The following is a 15128-nucleotide window of genomic DNA, read 5'->3' as shown; positions in this document are numbered from 1 at the left end:
TAGAATTTGTTTCAGACTTAATCTCAGACTGGTATCACATGTCGAAGGCTTTGTCACAGAACTTTGTGTGCTTTCCTGAGCCACAACATACTCTGAAGCTTTAGGGCTTCAAAGGCCAGAGGTAATTTTTATTTATTCTTTCCCTTTCACTGCTTCTAGACTCATCTCAACGATTCTGATGCATTCAGTTCTACTCCTTGAACATCCGAAGTGGAATTAGAACACTGCCAAGACTGCTCTAAGGAGCTCAATTCTTCTAAATTTTATCTAGAAGAATTATAACTTTTCTTTTTCATCTTAAAGTGATTCCAGGCTATGTTAGAAATTGTTTATTGAAATAGACCCTCAGAAACACTTTATTCCTAACGTGTATTTAGTCCCTCACTTTCTGTAGTATAGTTAGTTTTTGACCCAAGGGGTTGATTACTTCTCAGCTCAGTTAGCTTAAAAGGGTTAAATTATATGCAGCACAAACTTCTCATTTGTAAAGTTGACTTTTTCACATGAATGATTTTTCATCTCAAGAAATTGTTTCTATTTCAAGGACTAACAAATCCTACTTTACAAAGAGTTGAAGTGGGTTTCCTAAGGAAGTTTTTACTAAAAAACCAGACCATCTATTTAAATGGAATCGTTGTTGTAACTTCAGAGCGTTTTTGCTGCTGCCTCTGTTTATAAACTGTGAGCTATATAAAATGTATAAAATGGAACAATGTGGAGAGTCGCCAATAGCGGAAAGTGGCCTTCTACTATACATGAATTCTTTGTCCTTTCTCTGCAGTTTCTGGTGATTATACTTAGTGGGCTTTGACCATCATGTAGTATTTCATAAAGCTCCTAAATAGACTTCTCTTTGGGCTCTGAAGAAAATGACTAAATTTTGTCAATCACCCAGCATCAGTCACCCAGCATTGGTAATATTGTGGCCACTGAGCAAACTTTGAAGCAATAAAAATAATTCAATTGAAAATAATTCTGTTTCATTCATACGTAGCAAGCTGTCGATTCCATGCACACTATGTGTCTCACCTGGAGGCTTTTCTTTGTCCTTTCTCCAGCACTTCGTTAGTGAACGTAAGTATGATGAGGATCTGGGAAGAGTAGCCCGGTTCACCTGTGACGTGGAGACCCTAAAGAAGAGCATTGATTCGTTTGGACAAGGTGAGATAGCGCGAGATTCTGGGCACTGGGAATGGTGATGAGAAGACCACACTGTACTAATTAGAGACTGGAGTGCTGGCTGGCTTCTCTACTGATTCTTCTTTCGTGCCTCTTGTGTTTTGTTTGTTTTTATGAAAAGTAGCTCAGATCTTTAAGAAGTCATTGGATGCAGATGCTTGGAGCACAGGATGGGCTCCCTAAATTTGCAATAAGATTTTTTTCATCCCTTCTGTTGTGTTGAGAGTGTATGATATGAAGTATAAAGAGCACAGAGCTCTGGAGTCAGACCAAAGTTGCCTCTACTCATTTTCTTCCTCTGGAACCTCGTTTTATTCCTCTCCAAAATGGAGATAATAATACCTACCTTGCCTGGCATACAATAGGTGATAAAACAATAGCTTCAAAGGGGGTGGTGCCTCTAAGGTGAGAGTTTGTGTGCCATCAAGCCTGAACTCAGCTCCTTGGTTCTTTCCATCTCAGTATGAAAGTGAAATATTGGCTCTAGGCCAGTGATTGTGAACTCAGCTTTAGTCCAGGCTTAACACTAAGAAAAAAATCTAGTGGGGAGCATTAAACCATTGAATTTTGACAAAATTCTAATTGAAAATGTTAATATCTTTCAGCTAAATTGGTATTTTGAGTTTGGGATCATTATTGCGAAAGAACCTTAGGAAGATACATGTTTGTTGTAAAGACTAGTTCTGTTCATATTAACTAATCTTGATTAGTTATACTGTGCATCATTCAAATTTTTTTAAAAAGATTAGCTCTTTACCTTTTTCTTTGTAGAGTCTATACTTTAGTGTTCCTCACATAGGAACTGTATATATGGCTTATATTATTATTCCTAGGTTTAGTTAATTGCCAGAGCCAGGATTTCAGGTAGTGGAAAGTGTCAAGAAATCACTAGTTGGTAGGGATATAGGTCACTCTGGTCTTAAACTGTTGGCTTGTTTCTAAGAGCAATGGGGATTTGGAGGAAGAGGGCAGAAGAGAGATTTTCCTTTTTGTTACCCTTTTTATAAGTGTTCTTTATCTTAAAGTGCTCATTGTGAAATGGGGAAAACCTTACCCTTCATGCTCTTTCATCATATGACTGTGTATTTCTTATATTTGTTTCAGTGTCCCATCCAAAGAACAGCTATTCAACCCGATCGCGATGTAGCTCAGTTACATCTGTGTCCCTGAGTAGCCTGTGTGATGCCCCTGCTGCTGCTGCTGCTGCTGCTGCTGCTGCTTCCCCCTGTGCCTCTGCTCCCAGCCTTACAAGTGCTAACAAGAAAATGTCGGCACCAGGAGAGACTCCTGCAGGCAGAGCAGACTCCAGTGGCCAGTCCTATCAGCCTCATCGCCAGGTAACCTGGCTTCCACACTGAGCTAGTCAGGAAGAAAGCTACCAGATTATCACAGTTTATTTTTTTCTTTGTTGTTGTTGTTTTAATATATAGATTGTCACAGTTTAAGTGCTGACAGTTCAGTGCATTACCTTCCTCTCTTTATTCCCATTCCACACCTATTTTGAATCCCTCCGGCCCGTTAGTTCCAGAGAAAGCGTTTGGTATGTATGTTCCAAACCACCAGCCAGTTTAGATTTCCTGTTGCCAAGACTGCTGACTTTCTGATGTTGGCAGTGATTCTAGCTGTCGTAGGTAGTATCGCCTGGTAATTAGTCACACTGGGAGTCGTGCATCCATCTCGAGGTAGATAAATACCACAGTGGCAGGTTCACCAGAATGAAGCAGCAACTCCCTAGAAGTACAACATAGAATATACCGGAGAGAGTGTGAACTGGGTTCCCTAAGGAGTGAACACAAGAAAGTTGAAGCATAATCCATAGTTTCTTTTCCTTGGTTTGAAAAAGATACACAAGAGCAATTGAAAGCAGTGCTGTCAGTAATTCTTCAGAATTGAAATTGGAAGATAAAAATAAAATCCCATGCCATAAACTTTCTGGGTTGTAATGTAAAAATGTACTGCATGTCATAGCAGTGTGATTGAACCTATGGTTTATATAGCAAAGCAGATCATAATGATGTTTATTTTATTATAACAAATGTTCATTATCTTTACAAATTATTTATCATCTGCAAAGCTCAGACATGTGATAAGATACTTGCCCAATTGAGGGCTTGTTACAAACTAAGGAATGTTCTTCCTCCTTTAGCGAGTGCCCAGGTAAAGAAAAGTAAACTCCTCTTCAGTGGAGAAGAGCCTAGTGGTGAAAGGCAGGGAAAACTAGTGAAAGAATGATCATTTCTGATAGCAGGCAGAATTCTGTGAATCTTGAGAGAGAACTGAGTCCCAAGTATGGACTACCACAATTATGCTGTCAGAATACTCCTATAAACTGAACTGGAACAAATGGAGTAGCACAATGCCAGATGCTTTGAACATCATATTCTTTCATCCTTAGGTGTTGCCGGGGAACCGACGAGGAGGACAAGGCTACAGGCCCCAAGGCCAAAAGTTCAGTGACCCCACGAACCAAGGACGACATGACAGTATGGGTCGTCACAGAAATAGCTCATGGTTTTCATCTGGTTCCAGGTATCAGAGTTCACAACCCCAGGCACCAGGAAATGCTAGTGAACGGGGCCAGGCGCTCTCTGCAGGGAGCAATGGAACTGGAGCCAGCATGGAACCCAGCCCACCTAAGCCCTCATTCAAAAAGGGCCCACTCCCCCAGCGCAAACCCAGGACCTCTCATCCTGCAGCTGTGAACTCTTGAGGGAAATTCCATTGGCCTCTCTCCTTTATCCCACATAATTCAACTTGGTAACTGGACTTTAGGAAACTTATAGTTAGATTTAATAACAAAAAGCAGTTTTCGCATATCAGTTGTTATACCATTCTAAATATTTCTTTCCTCATTTCCTCTTTATCATTTTTGGAGGGGAATCTGTTTTTTTCCCTTGACCTTTCCCAGTGATTTGGATTCATTCTTGATTGGTCATTTCTACCAGGAATCATGGGCAATGATGGCCAAGTTTCCCAAGAGTAAGCAATGTTCTTCCCAGGGCACCAGGCCTTTCAGTTGCCCACAGAGGTCGTCCTCAGCAACCCCCACGGTCAGGCTCTCAGGAGTGGATGGATCGGAGCTAGTCCTGCTGCCTTTCCAGTCTAAGCAGAGCCACACATGCCTGTCAGGTTCCCTCTTAACAACAGTTTAACCAGGAGAGGCACTGAGGGGATTGTGTACTGCACTCAATTAGTCAGAGAAGGGGAAATTTAATCGGCAAGAAGGAAAAAAGACCAGGAAATATTTGAGAATCTGCCTCTCACAAAGTGCCTGAGATTGACACTCAGATCAGGGTTTCAGTCTCCTGCTTGGCATGATAGCTTAACCTGCAGTTTCTTCAAAATGTCCAAAGCTTTGTTTCCTTAATTTCCTTAGACTGCAAATGTGTCTAGGGAAGTCCATGGGAAAATAGCATTTATTTAAAGTTAAAAGAAGGGGAAAAAGTATTTCTTTGCTTTAATGTTTGAAGATTTTTGTTGTTATTATTCTCATTCCTAAATCGTATTCTTATCCTGAATCAAATTTATAGCTATGTAATTAGTGTTAATCTAAGTGTTACTCATCAAAAAATTGCCGCAGTCTTTAGAGTTGAGTAAATAAAAACAACTGCATAAATGTTCCCACATTTGTTTCCCAGCGGCAAGTGACTTCATTTCATTATCTGTTTTTCTTGGGGCCTCATGCGGTAGAAGCCTCTGAGACAGCTTGTTCGGGGCTTAAATGAGGGTGTCTGATGCCTAAGTCATCTGTCCGCTGCTTAGCTTCAGAACCAAATTAAAATGTGAAGAGCCAGAATGAGCAAATGCAGCTGTTCCTGTGGGAAAGATTCATAGAATAGGGAATGGTGACTTTCCAAAGGAGAGCTTACCAGTTTAGAAAAACCACAGCTGCCAACGGCTCTCCCAGGCAACCAAAGGTTGTATCAGCACCCTCCTCCCTGTCTGTCCCTTGACAGGAGTAGTGAATGTGACCGTATAATTGAGCTCCCACACGTAGCAGGTGGCATTGGTGCCAGACCCTTGCACCCTATCCCCACCCCAGCATCTATGATTTAATAACAGCAGAGCGATTTATTTCGCCAGTGTTTGTTCTCCCAAGTCTGAGTCCCAGACTGTAAGTGGCAGCGGTGCAGAACTCAGCTGCCTCGGGGCTTCTCCTGGCTCTTTGGCTGAAGCTGAGCTGCCTGGTTCAGGTTGGTTGAACAGATTTAGAGAGAACGAGAGAGATTGTGTGTGTCTTTCAGTAATGAAAACAGTAGTCAAGGAGTACTGGGAAGCCATTTTCTAAAAGGCTCATCACCTCATTTTGAGGAATTTGTCCAACAACACCATCGGCCTGCTGGGTGTAGGGAAAAAACCCTGCTTTTCTGATTAATTGCTTCCCTTACTTTATAGGAAATCCAGAGATTGAAACAACCTTGAAGGATTCTGAGGTCTATCTCTATATCCAAGCAGAACTGTATTTAACCACCCAGACAGATGGGAAGCCACTGTTTATGAAAACAGTCTTTAAGTCGAAATTAAAATCTTATAGAAAAGTATTTGAATATATTTTTCTGTGACCATAAAATGTTTGGAAATTATGAAGATTTTTCTACATCTTGTTTTTAATTACAAAAGTAGTGTTTAAAATATCAAATAATACAGAAATGTAAAGGAGAAAGTTAAAGTTTCTATTCCTCAGGGTTAGTAATGACTATTAATAATTTGGGTAGCCCAGCTGTTGTGGCTCAGTGATCGAGCATCGACCCATGAATCAGGAGGTCACAGTTCGATTCTCAGTCAGGGCACATGCCTGGGTTGCGAGCTCAATCCCCAGTGTGGGGCGTGCAAGAGGCAGCCTATCAATGATTCTCTGTCATCATTGATGTTTCTATCTCTCCCTCTCCCTTCCTCTCTGAAATCAATAAAAAATATATATTTTTTTTAAAAATAATAATAATTTGCTGTATACCCTTATAAATTCTTCAAGGCATATATGTGTATATACACATGAATATATAGGGTTTTTTTGTGTGTATGTGTTATACGATTTTTTTAATCATGTCTAAACCATAGTTCATTTAGGATCTTCTGTTGTAGATATTCTGTTCCTAAATTTGCCAATTTGACTTTCTTCGATAAAGATAAGTTAGGTTTATCTTAAGTTTGAATTGTGCAGTCCATTCCCTGCTCTCCATATAGCTCTGGCCTTCCTAAGAGAAGAGAGGCTCTGAACCCTGGGCAGCTCCCACTGGTCAAAGAGATCTACCTAATCATCATTGTTCCTTCCTTTTCCATTGCCTCTTAGTGATCAATGTCTTGCTTTTTCCCAACTTAGAGATAGGACTTGAAACTTCAGGTTGCTTATCTCTGGCAGTTATACGCCCCTGGAGAGAGAACATTTAAGTTAGCATGGCTTCATTATGAACATCAGGTATTTCCTAGGCCCCTTATTTATCACAGTTCTTAAACCCTCTCTCCCTCCCTTCCACTCTCTTAAAAATAAAAATCACTGGAAAAAATATCCTCAGGTGAGGATTAACAACAAAAGGATGCATGATGGAAGATAAAAAAATCTTCCCCTATCTTGTCCCATTGATAAGTTTCATATATATCTTGCTACAAATTTTCTAAATTCAAACATGCAAATACATTTTTCTTTCTTTTAGGAATCAAACTATTCATACTTCTATAACCGTGCTTTTTTCACTTCTCACTTTTTATAACAGTTTTTGTTTTGTTTTACGAAAAGTCAGTCTATAATAATAAAAGCATAATATGCTAATTAGACCGGACGACCTTCCAGAGGAAGCCGGGGCTGCGAGGGAAGCCCGGGTCCCTGGTGCCTGCCAGCAGCCGGAGGGAAGCCCGGGTCCTGGGTGCCAGAGGGAAGCCGATGCCAGCAGCCGGGGGAAGGAAGGCCGACTCCTGCACAAATTTCGTGCACCGGGCCTCTAGTATATATATATATATTACAAATGCTAAAAAATAAATTTAAACAGTTCAAAAGCACATATGATGAAAGATATGCCTCCATCCCACTCTGGACTTTTTGCCCCCTCCCCTGAGGCAACCACTCTTAAGTACCTTGTGTTCCCTCCAGAGATTTTCTGTACTGCTCATGTATATCGTAAGAATGTATACCACTTTTTTTAATTAAATTTATTGGGGTGACATTGGTCAACATGAATACATAGGTTTCAGGTGTGGGTTTCTATGTTACAAGATTTGTATATTGCACCATATGCTTACTACTCCAAGTCAGATCCTCATGCCACCAAATATTAGGACCGCTTCCTCCTCCCACCCCTTCCCTCAGGCAACCACCACGCTGCTGTTTGTGTTCACAGATTTCAGTTTTATATCCCACATATGAGTGAAATCATATGGTTCTTAGCTTTTTCTGACGGACTTATTTCACTTAGCATAATGTTCTCAAGATCCATCCATGTTGTTGCAAATGGAGCTATTTCATCCTTTCTTATGGTTGAATAGTATTCCATTGTGTATATGTACCATATCTTTATCCAGTCCTCTATCGCGGGACACTTTGGTTGTTTCCATGTCTTGGCCACCATGAATAATGCTGCAATGAACATAGGGGTCCATATAGCTTGTGATTTCCAGTTTTTTTGGTATATACCCAGGAGAGAGATTGCTGGGTCGTATGGTAGCTCTATTCTCAAATTTTTGAGGAATCGCCAGACTGCTTTCCATAGTGGTTGTACCAGTCTACGTTCCCACCAGCAATAGATGAGGGTTCCCTTTTTTCCACAACCTCTCCAACACTTGTTATTGCTTGTCTTGTTGATAATGGCTACTCAAACAGGTATAAGGGGGTATCTGATTGTAGTTTTGATTTGCATTTCCCTAATTACCAGTGAGGTTTAACATCTTTTCATATATCTATTGGCTGTTTGTATCTTCTTGAGAGAGGAGTATTTTCAAGTCCTCTGCCCACTTTTTGATTGGGTTGTTTGTTTGTCTGGTGTTGATTTTTATGAGTTCTTTTTAAAAAATATATACTTTTATTGATTTCAGAGAGAAAAGGAGAGGGAGAGAGAGATAGAAACATCAGTGATGAGAAAGAATCATTGATCGGTCGCCTCTAGTGGGGATTGAGCCTGCAACCCCAGGCATGTGCCCGTAACCAGAATCGAACCTAGGACCCTTCAGTCCACCCTTCAGCAGACGCTCTATCCACTGAGCAAAACCAGCTAGGGCTATGAGTTCTTTATATTTTTTTAAAATTAAATCTTTGTCGGAGCTACTGTTTGCAAATATCTCCCATCTGGTTGGCTGCCTCTTTATTTTGTTGTCAGTTTCTTTTGCTGTGCAGCAGCTTTTTAGTTTGATATAGTCCCATTCATTTATTTCTGCCTTTACTTCCCTTGCCTTTGGGGTCAAGTTCATAAAATGTTCTCTATGACCAAGGTCCATACGTTTGGTACCTATATTTCCTTCTATGTAATTTGTTTCGGGTCTTATATTTAGGTTTTTGATACATTTTGAATTAATTTTTGTACATGGAGACAAACTGTAATCCACTTTCATTCATTTGCATGTAGCTTTCCAGTTTTCCCAGCACCATTTATTGAAGAGACTGTTTTTACTCCATTGTGTGTTTCTGGCTACTTTGTTGAAAATTATCTGTCCATATACATGTGGTTTTATAGCTGGGCTCTCTATTCTGTTCCATTGATCTGTGTGCCTGCAAATGCCATGCTGTTTTGATTATCATAGATCTCTAGTATAATTTGAAGTCAGGTAGTGTGATACCTCCAGCTTCATTCTTTTTTCTCAGGATTGCCTTGGCTATTTGGGGTCTCTTGTGGTTCCATACAATTCTGATGATTTCTCATTGTATTTCTTTAAAAAATGACATTGGGGGTTGCATTAAATCTGTATATTGCTTTGGGTAATAGAATGTATACCACTTAGACCTCTTTTCATGTCGGTCTACACAAGCATACCTTGTTCTTTCTATGGCTAGATAGTATCTCATTGTATAAGTTTATCATAATTAGTTTATCCAGTCCCTACTAATGGTTTTCAGGTTTTTGCTATTATAAGTATTGATGAAATGAGCATCTCATAATATGTATATCGTTCCTCATTTGTGAATGTGTATCTTCAGGACAAATTCCTATGAGTGGAATTGCTGGAAAAGTACTCTTAAAGATGCATGGATTTACACTCTCACCAACAGTGTTTGGGAGTGCTTAGTACAGGTGCTGAGCTGGAAGCTGAGGAAAAACAAAGGTAAACTAAAACACATCCCTTCAAGGGGTTGATAAGCCAGTTGGGGCAACTGAGACATACAGATAAAATAATACAAGGTAATAATGTTGCATGAATGAGCCATGCTGTCTTCTGAGTGAAATGGGGGAAGCACAACTTTAAGGGTTGGGTCCTACACTTAAACTAGAACTATGCAAGGGGTGATCAGGCGTTTGTTCAGTGGTTTATAGGTAAGGTGGCCTTATTTCAGAATACCAAACCAGGGTACAGACTTATGAGTATGAATGTATGTATGGGGGGGGGAAACAGGATAACTACGTTAGGTTGGGAGTGACCTGGAAAAGTCAGGATGCATCGTTATCAGTGTGAACTACGCTATACTGTTGGAGGTCAGTAGAATAAGGACTTGTTGCTGCTGGAAGTTCTGCCATAACAACATGAGGCTTTGTCTTGCCTGATTTATTGGGTTCATCCTACCTTCTTGCCCCATCTGGTGAGGGTTATATCCATACAGCAGCACACTTCATGGAAGAAACAGGTTCCAAAATGATACCTGTGTGCAGGTCACCAGCTGATACAAGGAGCTATTTTGTCACTATTTTTTTTTAATTTACCACTTTTTATTTTTATTTATTTATTTATTTTACAGAGAGGAAGGGAGAGGGATAGAGAGTTAGAAACATCGATGAGAGAAACATCGATCAGCTGCCTCCTGCACACTCCCTACTGGGGATATGCCCACAACCGAGGTACATGCCCTTGATCAGAATCAAACCTGAGACCCTTGAGTCCGCAGGCCGATGCTCTATCTACTGAGCCAAACCGGTTAGGGCTATTTTGTCACTATTTTAACCAGTTCACAGTACCAGACCATAATGCTGGTCTGTTAAAATCAGTCAACTTGACTAAAGCACATCTTTTCCCTTCAAACAGTGAGGCACCTAGTGTGTACTAGGCACTATGCTGAATTCTGAGGCTAAGGTGAATGGTGCTAGCTCTTGCCTCAACCGCTTTGAAGGAGAAGGGAATAGAGCTCTTAGCTCTTCCTTAAACTCTTAGAAGCTGTGCCTGGTGGCCAGACAGTGTGGTAGAATGGGATGACCCTGGACTTTTGAGACGCACACTTGGATTTTAATTCTGACTTCACAGCTTGGTAGCCATGTGAGCAGCAAACCTTGGGAAAATCATCTTTGGACCTCTCCGTGAACTGTAAAGTGGAGACAATGGCAACTACTTCATTATTATGCCAGGTTGCAGAGCAATACCCTGGTGTCTAAGTTAACCCGTGACCAATTGAAAGCTCACTCACCATAATAGCGCTTTGCTTTTTGTGTTTCCTGCCCTGTTAAAAGTGAGGAAAGACTTCCCCTGTCTCCAGCCATACATACCTTACTAACAAAAAAATAATAAGTCATCCTATTCCTTTAGAAGCTTTTCTCCCCTCAGTGCGTATCTCCCCAGCCTGGTGCCCCTCTTGTCTGTCTGCCATACTTGTCAGAAAAGCACACCCTCACCTCAATTTCTGAGCTCTCTGGATGGGGCAGGCCAGATGTTCACGCACTACCTGGGTAAATGCAGTCACCAGCACAGCAGCACACAGGAGTGGAGCGGGGCAGGGCAGGATTTCCCAGGGGAGAGACAGGGAATGTTATTTCATACCGGTGTGGAGGGGATTTTATTACCTGCATTGCTACTCCTTACCAAGGAGGAAACACTATCTGAAGATTTTCCTGGGTGAGGAAACACCCACCACCACAACCAGCACAGCTGTTCTGCAGTCCACCCGCCCCTTCACTGCTGTCAAAACAGCAGGAATGAATACCACCCACTCTGATGCCTCAGGGAAAAGTCAGGTCTCCCTTTTTTATGTCTCTCTTCAGCTTAACCCAGTTAGGCTTTCTCTGTAACTTGATTTCAAACAAACCCATTTTCTGGTGCTGCTAGAACATAGAGATGGAGGTTTCTCAGCCTCACTCCCTTGCTGGCTCCAGGCACGGTTGTGGTAGCCTGCCCTCCAGCAGGCAGGGCGTGACGTCCAGGTTGCTGTTTACAGGGGCACTCACTACAGGTCACTAACTGACACTCATCAAAATGACCATACCGTTGCCTTTTAATAGGCTGTTTACCTAAGGACAGGGCCAAGCCCCCCGCAGTGTGGCACAGTAGCATACTGCTTTCAACCCAGTCAAACCTTGGTTCAGACCCGGTTCCACCACTACTAGCCATGAGACATAAAACAGGCTCTTTACCTGTTAATAAAACCATGGACCTTCCGGGATTTCCTTGTTTGACGGCTTATTGTTATTTTCTCACAGTGGCTAGGATCACCCACTAAAAGAAAAGAAAAATGGCTTTGTAAAGTATATGATTATCTAACCACTATGCTGCACACCTGAAACTAATACAAAATACTATTGAATGTAAACTGTAATTGTAAAATAAAGTTTAAACAATAATGAACAATGCTATAGTAAACATCATTGAACATAAAAAATAAAAGGAATGGCCTATAATGAGACAGCCAAGAGATGGCCAAGTACTGAAGGCTTCAAAGGATTCCAAAATGTTTTATTTATTTTGGTGGGGAAGGGGAACCTTCAGTGAGGCTTTATTCTGAGCTCATTTCAGTGGTCCTAGCACCTGAGGCCAGAGCAAGCGTTCAGGGGAACATTTAACAGCAATTGCTACCACTTTCTAAATCTCATTACAAATGAAGGGACTGATGCTCTGTGAGATGAACACCCATCCTGCCCAAGGCCACTGAGCTGTTTGTTCAGTGACAGAGTTAGAATTAGAACCCATACTACTATGACTTGAAAGCCTGAGATTTTCCCACCACACAGCACAGCCTTAGAAGCAGAGCATGGCCACACTGGCCCAGAGACAGAATGCAGGATCTCCAGAAAGGAGGGAGGAAGAGTGGGGAAGGGAGGGGCCCTGGGCTCTGTTCCTCGACAGCCACCTGTTCTCACCCACACTGCACACTGAGACTAACTCCTACTGTGCCTGGGGGAGGGGGACTTTTTCCATCTTTTGTGTCTTGAATTCTTTACCCCCTTGCTTTGCTCTTTCCTTCTCTCCTTGTTCCTTTTGTAGATAATACTCCCACAGACCTCCCACGGCAGCCCCAAAACCCAGCCTCCTGAGTTTCTTGTTGACAGTGGCTTTGAGCTCTCCCTCACCCTTCCTCTCCCTGTGACACCCGCCATGGCTGAATGAGTTGTGGGGAGGGGAGAAGAAAACGAGATTACAGTGAGGAAGCCAGTGCTCACCCACTTCACAGTGCTCTGTTCAACTCCCTGATCCCCACTTTACTGTGTCCTTAATGTGGGTCCCTGCCCCTCGTGTGTGTTTTGGGGGCTGGGGGAGGTGGAAAGAAAAGGCAGGAAGATCTTACTTAGGGACTTAGGTAACGATGCAGAGATAGAGAAAGAGACTTGCTGGAAGTAACCAAGTTGGTAAAAACTATATACCTCTACCTCTGTTCCCTCGTTTGTGAAATGGGGCGTAACTAGCACTACCATGCCTATTTCACCAGGCTTCCTATAAAATTCAAAATCAGATAAACATTTACATGATGTAAATGAAACACATTGTTCTAGGTCCTTGACTCATTTCATCCTAAACAATCCTCCCAAGTGTTGTTATCATCCCCATTTCACACATAAGAAAATTAAGTCACAGAAGGAAAATCACAGTAAGCGGCAGAGCTATTTTCAGACCTAGTTTGGTTCCCAGGTTGGTGGGTGCTCTCAACCACTGCCTCATCCCGTCTTCAAAGTGAGCTGACCTCTAACCTGCACCCTCTCCGAGTGCCTGAATGTCACCTGGAGAGGCACAGAAGAGCGGCCAGGGGAGGGGTTACTTGGCAGCCCAGGACCCTGGTGGGAGTGGGACAGCCAGGACCCGAGTGGGGGTGGGAGTGGAGGTGGGGAGCATGATCTGCAGACTCCTTTTTAGGCTCTTTCTTCCTGGGAACGGGATTCAGAGGGCTGGGAGAGGAGGACGCTTCCTCTCCTTCCGCCCTGAAGCACCAGTTCATTTTAATACAGGTGCTGGGGCTTTGGCCCTCGTCGTGGATGAGTGGTAGGCGGGGCGGCGGACTCTTCTTTCTGATACTGGGGACACTGGGTGTATCTTCTAGAGGGGTGGGGAGTGCAAAGCCGCCATCGTTCGGGAACAAATTGCTGTTTTGGCCCCAGCGGCTCCTCCGGGCGCGGGCGGTAGCCGTGCTCACTTGCAAACCGTGGGAGGGAGGAGCGGCGCTGGCAGCGCGAGGCTGGGGACACCGACGCAGCGCCGGAGACGAGCAGGAGACTGCTCAGGCCGCCTCCTCTCCGGCGCCTCCTTCCCAACTCCTCACCCGAGGGGGGGTGGTCTCTGTAGCCACCGCACCCCACCTCCGCCAGCTTCCCCTCCAGATCTAAGCCGAGTTCTCGAGGACTGAAGGGAGGGCGGGGAGCGGAGGCTGGGTCTTCCTGAGTCCGGGCTCGCCAGGACCCACGTGCTAGGTTAGGAAGTTTCTAACCAGCGCCTGACGTCTACCTGCCTGTCCCCGGTATTTGCCACCTGACCCTCCAGCGCAGCCAGGGAGCAATAGGTGGTGAATAATGGACATGCAGGAGCAAGGCGAAGGGTCTAGCCTCCCCCGCATCCGCGCACACACGTACCCTTTCCACCCCGCCGCACACTCCGGGAGCGTTTGAGCCTTCCTCCCAGGGCTACCCACCCTCCAATTTCCCGAGAAGCTCCCGGCTGCAGCGGCATCTGCTATAGATGGAGCGATCCATTTTTCAGGGGTCAAGTTGAGGCCGAGAAGGGCTTGCGTGCCCAGAAGCTGTGTTCAGAACGCCCCCCCCCCCCGCCCCCAGTCGCCTTTAGACTTCCCCTGTACAAGTGGAATCCCTCCAGGGGTGCCAGCCTCCGCCAACTACCCGGCCTTCACCTGCTCCGCCAGTGCCCAGCCCCTTTTCCTATTATAATTTCCTCAGGGAAAGCATCCTCTACCTTCCCTCCCGCCCCCACGCGCCAACCCCAGCCTCTCCTCAGGTCCCGATGGCGGAGAAAGACGCCTCTCCCCCGCGGCTGAGCAGCCCCAGCCAGCCCCGGCGCCCGCCTGTCGTTCTCCGAGGGGCGGACTCGGCGGCTCGGGGCGGACCGGGTGGTGGGGATTGGAGGGCCGCCACCTCCCCTGCTCCCACCGAGGTCCCCAGGGGAGGGGGTTCCCTCGGTGGGAGTCCTGTCCCTTTAAGGAGGCGGCCCTGCCTGGGTGTGCCTGGTCTCCATGGTTACCCCGGTGCAGGCGGCGGGCGCCCCAGGGAGGGAGGGAGGCTGCCGCTTCTCCCCGACAGACGGAGGGAGCTGCGGGGACCCGGCACCCAGCCGAGCCCGTGCGGGAGCCGAACCGCGGCTGAAACGGGAGCCACGGTCGCCGCCGTTACGAGCGGAAGGTGCCGAGAGCGCAGCCGGCGCTGAGCCTGGAGCCCGGGATTCGGGGGCGGCCGGAGCGCGAGGGGCCGCGCGCCATGCCCCGGGCCCCGACGGCAGGGACGGCCCCTCGCGCGCGGGCGGCCGGTGGGGCCTGCGAGCCCGGGGTGGGCACTGTCCCCCGACAGCTGCGGTAAGGGGCGCGGGGCCCGGCGGGGGGCGGCCGAGCTGGGCGCCCTCCTCCGGCCCTGAGTCCCCGCGCCCCGGAGGGATGGGGCGGGCGGCCACGGCCGCCTAAG

General features: G+C 45.1%; 1 protein-coding gene across 2 annotated transcripts in view; it reads left to right on the top strand.

Annotated features, from left to right (window-relative positions):
• SPATS2 (spermatogenesis associated serine rich 2) overlaps positions 1–4803 on the top strand; it is a 98058-nt gene extending 93255 nt beyond the window's left edge. For both annotated transcript variants that reach the window (XM_054719105.1, XM_054719106.1), the window contains exons 11-13: positions 1059–1161; positions 2284–2516; positions 3575–4803. In XM_054719105.1, coding sequence (XP_054575080.1) covers positions 1059–1161; positions 2284–2516; positions 3575–3889 — 651 coding nt within the window. In that variant the 3' untranslated portion in view covers positions 3890–4803. The remainder of the gene's footprint in view (positions 1–1058; positions 1162–2283; positions 2517–3574) is intronic.
• The last annotated feature ends 10325 nt before the right edge of the window (positions 4804–15128 follow it).

Source organism: Eptesicus fuscus, chromosome 7 (assembly GCF_027574615.1).
Source record: "Eptesicus fuscus isolate TK198812 chromosome 7, DD_ASM_mEF_20220401, whole genome shotgun sequence".
NCBI classification, from domain to species: domain Eukaryota; kingdom Metazoa; phylum Chordata; class Mammalia; order Chiroptera; family Vespertilionidae; genus Eptesicus; species Eptesicus fuscus.
The sequence above is the reverse complement of the archived record's forward strand: the minus strand, read 5'-3'. Positions and strand labels throughout refer to the sequence as shown.